We start from the raw sequence: 12,811 nt of genomic DNA, 5'->3' as shown, positions 1-12,811 counted from the left end.
GCTTTTCAGTAGGTATGTGTATGTATGTGTGCGTACATGTGTGTGTGTGTGTGTGTGTGTGTGTGTGTATGTGTGTGTGTGTGTGTGAGTTTCTTTGTTAGAGAATAATATAATCCTACTAACTTGAGAACGTTTATTTATGTTTGTGCGCACGAGTGTTGGCCCTTGATTGTTAGTACTTTGTTTCAGCTCCGTTCGTCAGGGCCACCCAAAAGTGAGTAGGATAAAGAACACCAACACAGAGACTGAGGTACTGGATAAAAGTCAAAATAATATATCCTTGAATAATCATTCATTGATTGCGTTAATCAAAATCTCACGAGAACAATAACGGCTTTTTATCCCTTATATAACAGGCGTCCTGCTACTTACTCGCGATATTAATTATCAAGCTCCATAGACGTTATGCAAAACTTATAGAAACCCTTGTATAGAAATCTAATTACCTGGATAAAACATGGCATTTGTTCCATGATGAGCAGAAGCAAAAACAGAACCTCACACACAGAAATATTCAACAACATAAAAGGTGTTTACGTCAGAGTTCTCATAATCTATTACGGAGCAACTATCTATCATTATGAAAAATGTCGTGGGCGATCGATATAAATCATATCGAATTTGTTTTATAACTTTGATATCAGGGTTGGGAAAATGGAACACACTAAAAAAATGTAGAAACAAAGCTAGCTATATCAGGAATAGAATCAGCGTTTTTAAAGTGACGTTAAAATGAGTCCAAGAATTGTGACTGGTTGTAAATATTTGACTTCTCCATTGGCACAACTTCGAACCTGCCTATAATGGGTTTACCGTGGCTGAAAGAGTACAACATTACAGCAGACAGACATAGGCGCTAGATACCCTCCTCCCCCTCTCCCGAAAAAAATCCCGCTCCGGAATCGAACTCAAGTCGCTTGTATGCCACGGTGAAGAATCGAACCGCTATACTTTGAGCGCTGGTTAGACACAATGACAAGCTCAGTAACCTGTAGAGGGCAATCTCCAATAGCTCACTCCGTTACAAAACGGATTTGATTGGGGTTTTTTTGGGTTTTTTAATTTGAGTAAAAAGAAGCTCATCGACACAATAATGCTTATTTAGTGCTGGGGAAAAAGTAAGATAGACAGGAAAACGGGGGGGGGGGGGGGGGGGGGGAGGATGGAAAAGAAGTAGGGCTTGCCTATGGCGCCCTCCAAACACCCGCTCATAGGGCGTAAAAATGATGGACAGATGTATTAAACAAGACGGTGCCTTAGTCCAAATTTTCTTTGAAATTGGGTTGTTGATATATGTAAACGGATCTTGTTTTCCGCTCCTAAAACCAGTCCATACATCATTGTTCAGCTAACGTTAACACGACCCAACAGAAAATACTGGTCTGTTTATTAACATCTCATTTTATCTGAAAATAATAGAAAATTCATTTTAGCTGTTTTTCACCATCCGATACGTTTCCTGTTTTCGAAATTTCACTTGATATACAGAGCCATCTCCCATCGTTCCCTTCATCGCAATACGCCAAATGACAGACAAATTTTCTGACATGCATATCAATCCAATGTGCTTCCTCCTCCCCCGAAGACTTTTTACATGCGTTCTAATTAAAATGAGACTGTTATTGCCATTTCTAGAAGAAAACAGAATGAAATGACATTCCTATCAGATTTCAAGGGAACTCGCTGTAAGAAGTGAATAATTCCTGGGTGTTTATAATTAAGATCAGTGTGTAGGGTATTTATAATTAAGAGCAGAGTATAGTCCAAAGGAAGCTTCTCTCTTCTCGCACCCTGCATATTAGCAGTGAAACCCCGACTAGAACCAAATGAACTTTTTTCCCGGTTATTTATTTATTTTTGTTGCGATCTCCAAAAAATGGTACGTTTAATTTTGGACAGAAGGTAAACCATCTCTTTTGCTATTAATTAATGTTTAAGCAAGGATTAAAACGAGAACAACTTGATCGAACAAATAGATCAATTTTTGCAGCATTATGGTGTTGTTGTTTTTTTGTGATGTGGTATGTTGTGGCGTGGCGTGCCGTGGTGTGGCGTGACGTGGCGAGGCGGGGTCTGATCTGATCCAATCAAACGAAGAACAATAAAAACTTCCCAACTCCCAATATCAAACTCGATATTCGAACGAGGGTCACCTGTCCCACAGACCAACAAAACACGACGTATGTAACTAACTAAACTTGCACACCACAATATTATAAGATTCGGGTTTAGGCTTCCGGGAAAACCTATGAATACAACAGTGGTTAACACATTGACAGGCTTGCATTCTGTTCATTTGACAACGCATGAAGGTGTACTGTTTTGGGGGCATAACATCGCCATTCAAACAGATTTTCTCTAGTTGTTTTTTTTACTTTATCAAAACATTCAAAAGGCATGCAACAATACGCACACTATGAAATATACAAAGTCTTATTTTTTTATGTGTGTGATGGCTCTTAATGTGCTGAAACTGCTCCTGAACAAACGCATGCCCCTGCTACGTCTTCAAAGAGGTAATGAACCCAGGATTACAATACATGTACATGTAATGTAAAGCCTTTTATGTCAGTGACACTGTGCTCAGATATGTGGTCACAGAATAGCTTTATTGGGCAATACACGCCTATGTGGCCACCCACCTAAACAGAGTTCAATATCAAAATGCACAGTGGAAGAAAATACACCCACGCTACAACCAGATTGACTGACCCCTGCAAGCTACTCCCCAGTCAAGAGCAGATTGTGTTGTTCGGACTCAGAACATGGTATAACTGACTGAAAGACCACCTCAGCACGAAGCTCAGGATCAGCGACACAGAGCAGGGTCAATGTGGAAGGTGCAGCCATGCAAGAGCCATTAATTAATTTACTACAAGCCTGCCCATTGCACGATGCACTTAGAAGGATATACCGAACCCTAAGCCGGGAGAACTAAAAATATACGAGACCATAGGGGACCTGCTGCTTTAAGCACTAGTGACGTGGATGTGCGTTTGAAGAAGAAGAAGAAGAAGAAGAAGAAGAAGAAGAAGAAGAAGAAGAAGAAGAAGAAGGAGAAGGAGAAGGAGAAGGAGAAGGAGAAGGAGAAGGAGAAGGAGAAGGAGGAGAAGGAGAAGGAGAAGAAGAAGAAGAAGAAGAAGAAGATGAAGAAGAAGAAGAAGAAGAAGAAGAAGAAGAAGAAGAAGAAGAAGAAGAAGAAGAAGAAGAAGAAGAAGAAGAAGAAGAAGAAGAAGAAGAAGAAACGAGCAATTTTGTGTTAGTAAAATTGTCCGTGTTGGTGTAATAATCATAACGTACTGAGAAACGTTGATAAATTAATGTATGTATGTATATGTATGTAATAAGGGGGGGGGGGGGAGGCTACACCCCCAAAATCCAAATTCGGCCCAAAATCATGGAATTTGAGTGAGTTGTAGGCATTTTTAGCTTCCTCAGCCTCTCCTACAACTATTTCATGGCATAAGAACCCCCAAAAATCGTATTTTTTCCCATACCGGGCATGTTTGTAACCGCCTTTTCCTCATAAAGTCAGTATTTTATTTTTCTTTATCGGCCGTTTTCTCAAAATGCTACTTTTCTCTATACTTTTTTGAATAACTCCACCACTTTTCATCCAATCTTCATGAAATTTTCATAGAATGAAGAGAAGAGGTAATACTAAAAATTTTTTGTTGAATTTTTGATATATGGAATAGATTTTTGTTGGTGGTGTCTGGAATGTGGATTTTCACGGATTTTTCGCAAACTTGAATGCTACCTCAGGAAAAAATTCATTAAAAATGTTCTAATTCGATTAGGAAAAAAACAACATACAAATATTTAGATCTAATGTTTGTGAACACGCATACAAAAAAACAATCAATTTCCATGAGCGATAAGTGCGGTATTCATTACGTAAGACATGTCAATAAATTCCAATATGGCGGCGTATCCATGGAAACGAAACTTTTTTCTCAAATTTGATTTGCGGATTTCAAGATTCCTTACTATGCTTGTTATATGTGTGAAATGTGGTAAAATTCGGTCCCGTAATAAGCAAGATAGCCTCCAGGTGTAGCCCCCCCCCTTAAGTACAGAAATATATTATATATATATGTCGGAATTACGAACGCTACATTGTTCGATGTGAATCACCAAAAATGGAAAGTTAATATTATCTCATCTTTTTTGCATATAAAGGGTACATGGTCAGGAAGACCTGAAGAAGGGAGGGGCGCCTAGGCAGGTCCTTCGTCTTCATTATCGCTCTTTTATTTCTACCTACCTGTCTTGCTTTTTCCCAGCACTGAATGATGATTCCTGTGTCGGTGTACTTTTTGTAATCCAAACACATGGACAAAAACAAAAGGACAAAACAAACAAAATAAAACAGACAAACAAACAAACGAATGCCACTGTTGTACTCACCTGCTGTGAGGCGTAGATATCCCTCACGAAGAACGTCTCTTTACTCAAGCTTCCCTCTCCTAAAATGTCCTTCACCTTCACGGCACCTATGACGTCATGTCGCGAGAAACGGTCAAAATCGTAAATGTTGAACTGCAAGGACCTCCCCGACAAATCCTCGTAGAGAACCGTAAAGGAAAACTTCTCGTTAAACTCCGGATTCAACGTCTTTCTGTGAACTTTCGTCTGGTGTTTCGTCTTTCTGTCTGGCATGAGGTAAACTTTGACATAGGGGTCGGACGTTCCCGAGAAATCTTTGGCCGGAAGATTTTCTGCCCGTGTCACGTTCACCACAAGACTCGCTTCTTCCTGGCTGTAGCGTAGACTAAAGAAGAGCTTACCGCACGGGACATGTTCCGAACGTAAACTGTCCACTGACGCTTGCTTGTAAAGTTCTGGTTTTATGACGCCCAAGTCGGGCTGCTCTTTCTGCTTCACACTTTGCACACTGAATTCAATATGAGACAAGTTGAGACGATGAGACAGCATGCGTTGGAAGTTCTGGTGTCTCTGAGAGACGGTAGGGAGCGTCCACTGACGGTCAGCTATCTGGAACACGCTTTTCTTACCGCTAGGGGGGAGAGGTGCAGATTTAGGACCCGATGATCCGATCTCGTGGTGGCTTCTACTGATGGGGATGGATCCAGGAGTACCTGGACGGAGGGTAGCCAATGTGCCGGATGCTGAGTGGGAAGTAGGCAGCAGGGACAAACCCTTCTTCCGGCGACAGATGTACCACGTGGTGACCAGTGCAAACCCAACGAAGAGAGCCACGCCCCCAACCACCACGCCTACAAGCACAGGGTCCGGACCTGGTGAGGGAAGGTAAAAAATAAAGAATGCTAACATATTTACTTTCAGATAGACGGGCAACGGTCACAGATCATGAAGGTTTATTTCTGCATGGCTTTGTGAAGTCCGATAAAGCAACAGAAGGAAGGTATAAGATAAGATATGATAAGATAAGATGAGATGAGATGAGAGAAAATAAGATAAGAAAACAATATAAGGCAAAGTGATGCGAGAGACCTTATGGGATGAAATATACTAACATAAGATGAGACACACTTTACTCATTCTCCATGCAATGAGAATGACTGTGTCTTTTCATCAGCTTCAACAAAATAAAATATGCATAATATACATAAAATCGTATTCATAGTATCATTCCCTGTTTCTCATTCATTTCTCTATCTCTCTCTCTCTCTCTCTCTCTCTCTCTCTCTCTCTCTCTCTCTCTCTCTCTCTCTCTCTCTCTCTCTCTCTCTCTCTCTCTCTCAATCCCCCTCTTACTCACTCATATTGCTTGTTAATGTCTTTTCACGAAGGTCGACATGTAGTTAAAAAAAGGAATGCACGCAGCCGACAACCAACCAAAGAATTTATCTAGACTAACCTACTACTTTTAGGCATATAATATTTATTCAAATGAACCTGTTGGCAAAACGATGAAAATAGTGAAGACAGCATAATTTGTAAAAGTTACATTTTATTATTTTAATTCCCCTTCGACACAATATAGACCATTTAGAATGCGGACTTTGATCCTCCCCATCAGGTATAACACGGGCTGAGAGGATACATCGTCCTAGCAAAAAGACCGGGATACCCGATAAGAATCAACCCCCAACTTTGAGTCTTTCCATGAGACATTGGTGAAATGGGTGCACTAAATACGTCATCAGCAATGAAAACACAAATCTCCATTAAGGGTTTTCTTTTATAACCTTGCTTTCCCCTGTAAAACGCGCTAATGAATTAACTACCAATGAATTTAAGCTGGGTACTTTTTGGCCTTCACAAATAAGACTAATTCTCCATTATGTTATTTTAAAAGAGAAAACCACGGAAAATTACGGTCTCAGCTGATGTCTGAAAGAAAGTTTTGGTTTCCAGCCGATTGAATCATTAGTAGATTCGTTATAAAATGGATTCTGAACTCTGTCAAGAACTGAGTCGTCCCTGATAGGTCAATGACACTCGTGAAGTGAGACTTCTGGAAGATTTCAAGGCATATAGGTTAATCAGGTGCTCGTCAAAATTAATGACATCAAAGAAAACCAGCCTTTAATTTTATCTGCTCTTAAGCATTTAAAAAAATATTCTTGTTTTGTTTTGGAACGGCACCTTTTATGTCTACTTAAAACACATTTCTTGGTGGATTTTACTGAAAAATGTTGATAAATGTAACACAAAAGATGTAAATATACACTTTCCAAAGACATTTAAATTTTCTGAGTCACCAAACTTTGGTGGCCGTTTTCTCACTGATTTTACCTCTGGCACCAGGCCGCACCCATCTCCTTCAATCTAGAATGTCTCGATTTCTAATTAAGACAGATGACCTTTAAAAAAAAAAAAAAATCAAAGGCAAAACAAATTAAACAAGCTTTAAGAGTGCTCCAAGGAGTCCATATGCCCAGAAATTGACGAGCGTCTGATTTCACCGTGTCATGACACAATTGTCCATTACAGTATAATATCATACCTCTGGAGTGCTTTTGTTGATAGTCTGTTAGCAATACAGTGGGATACGTCAAAAATGGGGTATATATCATTTCAAGTCGATTTTAATGTGTAGGAGTTGAAGTTTACTGTGAATTCTGCGATTTTAACGAAGTCATTTCATCTGAAACAGTGAGGAAAAGCGAAATTCAGAAAGATACAGAAAAAAACTGCCATACCATAGCGCATTTCAGAGCGAAACACCATTGCATGCGATTTACAATACTGGTGCAAGGCGAAACACAGCATTGTCATTTTTATTCACTTCTGAGACAATGTGTGAGTGACGTTCTCTCTTTCTTCCCCCCCCCCCTCTCTCTCTCTCTCTCTCTCTCTCTCTCTCTCTCTCTCTCTCTCTCTGTCTATCTGAACGTGTGTATGCCTGTGTATGTCTGTCAATGTGTGAGCCTCTGTTTCCCTTTGCATGTTTCTCTCTCTCTCTCTTTCTCTCTCTCTCTCTCTCTCTCTCTCTCTCTCTCTCTCTCTCTCTCTCTCTGTCCCTCTCTCTCCCTCTTTCTCTCTCCCTCTCCTTCTCTCATTCCTTTCTCTCTTGCCAGTGTCTCTTTCTTTATTTCCCTTTCTTTCTCTCATTTTCTCTTTTTTGTCTTTCCCTCCTTCTAACTCTCGTCTCTGTTACCCACTCTCCCTCCTCATCGCGTACGTTTTGTGGCTCTCCAATTCCCATCTGCCTCTTAAAGAGAGTGGTACCCGCAGTGATATATCTATAAATAGGCAATAAATCCTGCACCCAACAACACAATGAAATAGTTACCACTAAAAAAAACACAGGCAGAAACAAAGGGTAGCATCGTCATAAGACCCTACCAACCAAAATGTCGACCTTAAATTGAGATAAACCCTTTCTTATTTTATCTTACCCCATCCTATTCTTTTTTCTTCTTCTTCTTCTTCTTCTTCTTCTTCTTCTTCTTCTTCTTCTTCTTCTTCTTCTTCTTCTTCTTCTTCTTCTTCTTCTTCTTCTTCTTCTTCTTCTTCTTCTTTTTCTTCTTCCTCTTCCTCTTCCTCTTCCTCTTCCTCTTCCTCTTCCTCTTCTTCTTCTTCTTCTTCTTCTTCTTCTTCTTCTTCTTCTTCTTCTTCTTCTTCTTCTTCTTCTTCTTCTTCTTCTTCTTCTTCTTCTTCTTCTTCTTCTTCTTCTTCTTCTTCTTCTTGACTGATTGAGTAGGTGTTTACGGCACTATCGACTCAGTTTTGGTCAGTAAATGGACATCCCAGTCTGGTGAGAAGGCTGTTTGGGCCGCAGATCCTTCAGCTGCTTCCTGCCTGAGGTTGGGCCTAAGATCCTATCTTATCTGGCCTCATTATATCCAAGGGCGGATCGTGGTTTGTAGAACTAACCGGTTGTCACTCACATCACCCCCCCCCCCATCCCCCCCACCCTTCCACTCCATCTTCAACCACCCATCTCATCCGACACAGACACACACACACACACACACAGAGAGAGAGAGAGAGAGAGAGAGAGAGAGAGAGAGAAAGAGAGAGATGAGATGTTATCGCAGACTCCTTGACATCTCCTACAAAGACCACGTTTCAAATACTGAGGTAGGAAAGAGAATCACCAACGCAGTGGGGCAGCATGAAGATCTATTGACCACAGTGGAGAGACAACAATTAAAATGGTATGGGCATGTCACAAGATCCACAGGACTTGCCAAAACAATCCTGCAAGGAACCGTACAAGGAAAGAGAAAGCGAGGAGGGCAGAGAATGAGATGGGAGGACAACATTACAGAGTGGACAGGAAAGTGACAATCTGAGAAAAGCAGAGGACAAAAATAGATGGCAAGAGCTGGTTTTCAGATGCAGTGGTGCCTCTACGGTTGCCTCAACCACGGGATAGAAGAAGAAGAAGAAGAAGAATATACCTATGTGTTAGCACGCGACTGTATAAGTACATGAATTAAACACGACTGTATAGGTGTATGCATTGTATGCATTATATTATTTGATTGTATTGACGTCACAACCAACCAAACAACAACAATAACAACAACAACAACTACAAAACAACAACAACAACTACAAAACAACAACGTTGAAATTCTTTTCGTTTTTCAATCTTAATTTGAAAAATGACAGATGTACATTTTTTTATATCGACTAAGAGATATGCATTTAAAACAACTTCTAAATAAAGAAACGGGGTGGTGTGCGAGATTTCAGTATTTCAAAAATTCTTTAACATCTTCATACCTGCTTCTATCGATTTCTAAAAAGGATAAATCTGACATTTTCGTAGTTCTGTCCCTACGTTCACGCTTCAGTTTTTAAAAAAAATTATTTCGCAGCTTTGCCCTGATTCAACAAATATTTCAGCCTAAAGAACACAGAATGAAATCCGGGGCTAATATCAATAAATAATGAACAATGATTGCCAACACATCGATTGGTTTGCTTGCCCACACGTCGCAAAGCCCAAAAGATGGCGTGAACTTGACGAGATAAAGGGATAAAACCCAAACCGCTTGACGCTTCCGGAAGCGGAAGTACAAGAGGAGGGAGATCCGTCGTCTGCTTCGTTTAGAGTGACAATAATGATATGTCTTTAGGTTTTGATGTTTTCTTCTGTCGGGACGGAGAAAAACTATAACCCCCCCCCCCCCTTTTCCTATACACATAGAAAACTCTCAACCATATCCCCACCCACACCAGAATATCTGTATTTCCAGACGAATCATTCATAATTATACTGAAGCTGGTACTAGAAATTTCCCCCGAAAAGCGCAGTTAGCTTATCTTCCTTTGGGCGAAAGTAATTGGTTATTATATTGATTTTTTTACGCTTCAAAGGAGAGATAAGCGACACACGGGCTGTCAGCACAATCATATCAAATGCAAAAATACGGTATAACGAGCCGTTTGAAGTTGAAGAGATGATTGGGCGCTGTCTGGGAGTTGTCGTACTTCAACCCTAGGCCGGCAAAGCTAAAATCACATAAGGATATTGGTACTGACGGCAGGAATTGTTCAATAACTGCAATAGATGCATTTTGTGCAGTAAGTGTCGGCGTTTAATACCTTGTGGTGATTGCAGACTAGCTGCAGTGCGTACAATTTAATAAATAGATTATGTTCTGCAAGTAGTTGCGTCATCATCATACTGTGTTTCTTTTGAAGCCCTCGCTACTATGTGCGTGCACCTGCTCTATCATTAGCCGCAACCCTGTTTCGTGAGTTCTCTGGTTCAAATGTACTCTGTTATTGCCATGACCCTATTGCAGGTACACTATTTAGTTTAAAAGAGATCAGTTTAGTTTTAGTGTGAATTTTACTGTATTTGCAACACAATTAGGTTATATGATGAGTGACAAAGAGAAGTATTACTTGTTACTAGAGGGTAACATGAAAATAAAAGAAGGAGGAGGGATAGGAACGATAGATGGTAGATACGAAAGAATGTTTGCTTTTGTTTTAGTAGAAGTTTTACCGCGCTCGCAACTGCATAAGGTCCTATGAGCGCCAGAAGATTAGAGGTGTTACAAGAGAGTAACAAACATAAAAAAGAAGTAGGGGAGACAAGGACGATAGATGTTTGATAGGAAAGGAGAAGCAAACCACACCAGAGCACCCGCCAACAACGCACATGAAAGAATGAGCACCCACTAACCACTCATGAATAGAGATTGAGATTCTTCCCTTCATTCTGTTTTTGATACTTTTTCATTGGGCATCCTTCTCCTTTCCTTCATGTGATAACAGATGGCTAATTTTGTGACCCGCTACAACTGTTCTGCTTTTAAAATACTATTCCTTTACTGTGTAGAAAATAACATATAATTTTCATAAAAGTTGTCAAATTGGATCGGCAGTGGCTCAATACAGCAACAGGTTATCTGAAATACCCGGAAGTGTCATTTCTGACTCAGAGGTTGACGTTTTATGACCCTAAATCCTTCACTTGTGGCAAGCTGCTGTTGCACATTCTGCCATATCCAGGCCCGTCAATGTTTCTATGTTGTCCATCTATGTTACTCTTTGTCTTCCCCTGGCTCTCATGCCCAATATCCTTCCTTCATAATGGGTTCGTATCATTTTCAGCGGCCAGAGTATTGTATATTGTTCTACATTTTAGTTTATTCATTGCCTTTTTCGCAGAATCTGATACACCTATCACACATATTAATACAACTAAAAATAGTGATAGCATTCTAGTTCATACATGTTCTATACAAGAATTAAACTGCAGGCAGGCTCTCAACTCATTGACACGGGAAGCTCCTAAGATCACTGTTTCCGGTGTTATCATACTGTCAGTCGGTGAAAGGTCAGGGTGAGTGATGTTGCTATTTTCATAATCTTTACAACCAGTTCTTTGTCTCAAGATAATGTTGTCTTTTTGCTAGATAGACCTCTTCTAACTTCGGATTGTTGCTCTCTCTATCTATCGATCAATCTAATTTCTTTCTCCCCCACCCTCTCTCTCTCGCTCTCGTTCTCGCTCTCTTTCTCTCTCTCTCTCTCACACACACCCTATATGGCAAAAGTAATTTTCATCAATGGTTTATCCAACCATCCACAACGTTTGATTCATAGTAGATGGGCTACTCCAACTCTGACTGTCGTGACCAGCCAAGACAGAAGTACAAAACGTCCGGGCGGACAGCAGAGACACCGCATACCCCTCTCCCCGCAAAACACAAACACACACACACACACACACACACACACACACACACACACACACACACACATAAACACACACACACATACACAGACACATACAAAAACATGGGAATCGAACACGCACCCTTAGCCAGGCGTCATACAGAGAAAGTCACTTGCCACTCGTCATACGCCAACCGTCACTCCTAGCTAATAAACACATCACGGGATAAAAGAGGTGACACTCAGCTAGTTCATATTAAAATTTAACATGCCGTTGAGCGTTTGATGCATGCAGCCGAAAATTCCCATAAAGAAGGTTACTCGTCCTTCGCCTTTAGCTGTTGACCTCGCTGAAGAGGTCATGAGACGTCACTTATACGCATTTTGACTCTGTGCCAGTCACTCATGATGAAAGTATGGACTATTTATTTTGGTTTTGACTTCCATTCATCGTCTGACGGACTGTGAGCACGCGTCAACGACTGTACGCCTAAAATGTTGAAACTTGTCGCAATTATGGAGACAGAAGAAGTATTATTATGGTGTTGAAGAGGTAAAGACAGACATCAGTAAAAGTCTTATTCATTTAGTCTGATACTTATTCACGAAACTCGAAGAATGAGGACTGTGACATTCTTGTACGATCAATAAACTTTTCTTTACTCTTAATAATTTTTTTGTACAACGTGTAGTAATCTTCTTCAACTTCACAACTAGTACAAACCGGCCGCACAAATATTGAACGTCGTTAATTTCATCGTAGATTATACCGTCGACGTAATCCCAATTGTTACATTGCCCGCTTTTTTGTTTGGAATTGGAATACGTACGGTTTTTCTGCAGGTGGTTTGAGCTCGCATCTCGTAGTGGTAGGTCCGACTTCTTTACTGAGACTTTCCCTCTGTGGTTTCTGTCTATCTGTGTTACATTTTTTTCAAGCGTGAAATGGCTATCATTGTGTCATTGTGCTTTCCCTTTACTCACGTAAACTATCACATGGGTTTTCTGTGTGACAAGCGTTTAAAGTTGTGGGGCGTATAATCATTTTCGTGAAACAAGCAGTATGGTTAGAGGGACCTAAATCAAAGGATTTTCTTGGAAGCGGCATAATATGGAAAATGGATAGATCTAGACTGCAGCGAGTTACAAGAGATATAACGAGTAACGTATGACTTAGCGATTTTCTCTGTATGCCGTCGGACTTACGCCCCCCTCCCCCCCCTCTTTCTCT

At 40.5% G+C, this 12,811-nt stretch overlaps 1 protein-coding gene across 2 annotated transcripts in view; it reads right to left on the bottom strand.

Annotated features, from left to right (window-relative positions):
• Positions 1–4,410: 4,410 nt before the first annotated feature.
• Positions 4,411–12,811, bottom strand: part of LOC101849326 (synaptotagmin-9) — a gene marked incomplete at its 3' end in the record, with an annotated part of 93,445 nt that continues 85,044 nt past the window's right edge. For both annotated transcript variants that reach the window (XM_005109933.3, XM_035972762.1), the window contains 1 exon segment: positions 4,411–5,261. In XM_005109933.3, the coding sequence (XP_005109990.3) occupies positions 4,411–5,261 (851 nt within the window).

This window comes from Aplysia californica, unplaced genomic scaffold (genome assembly GCF_000002075.1).
Source record: "Aplysia californica isolate F4 #8 unplaced genomic scaffold, AplCal3.0 scaffold00832, whole genome shotgun sequence".
Taxonomy (NCBI): domain Eukaryota; kingdom Metazoa; phylum Mollusca; class Gastropoda; order Aplysiida; family Aplysiidae; genus Aplysia; species Aplysia californica.
The sequence above is the reverse complement of the archived record's forward strand: the minus strand, read 5'-3'. Positions and strand labels throughout refer to the sequence as shown.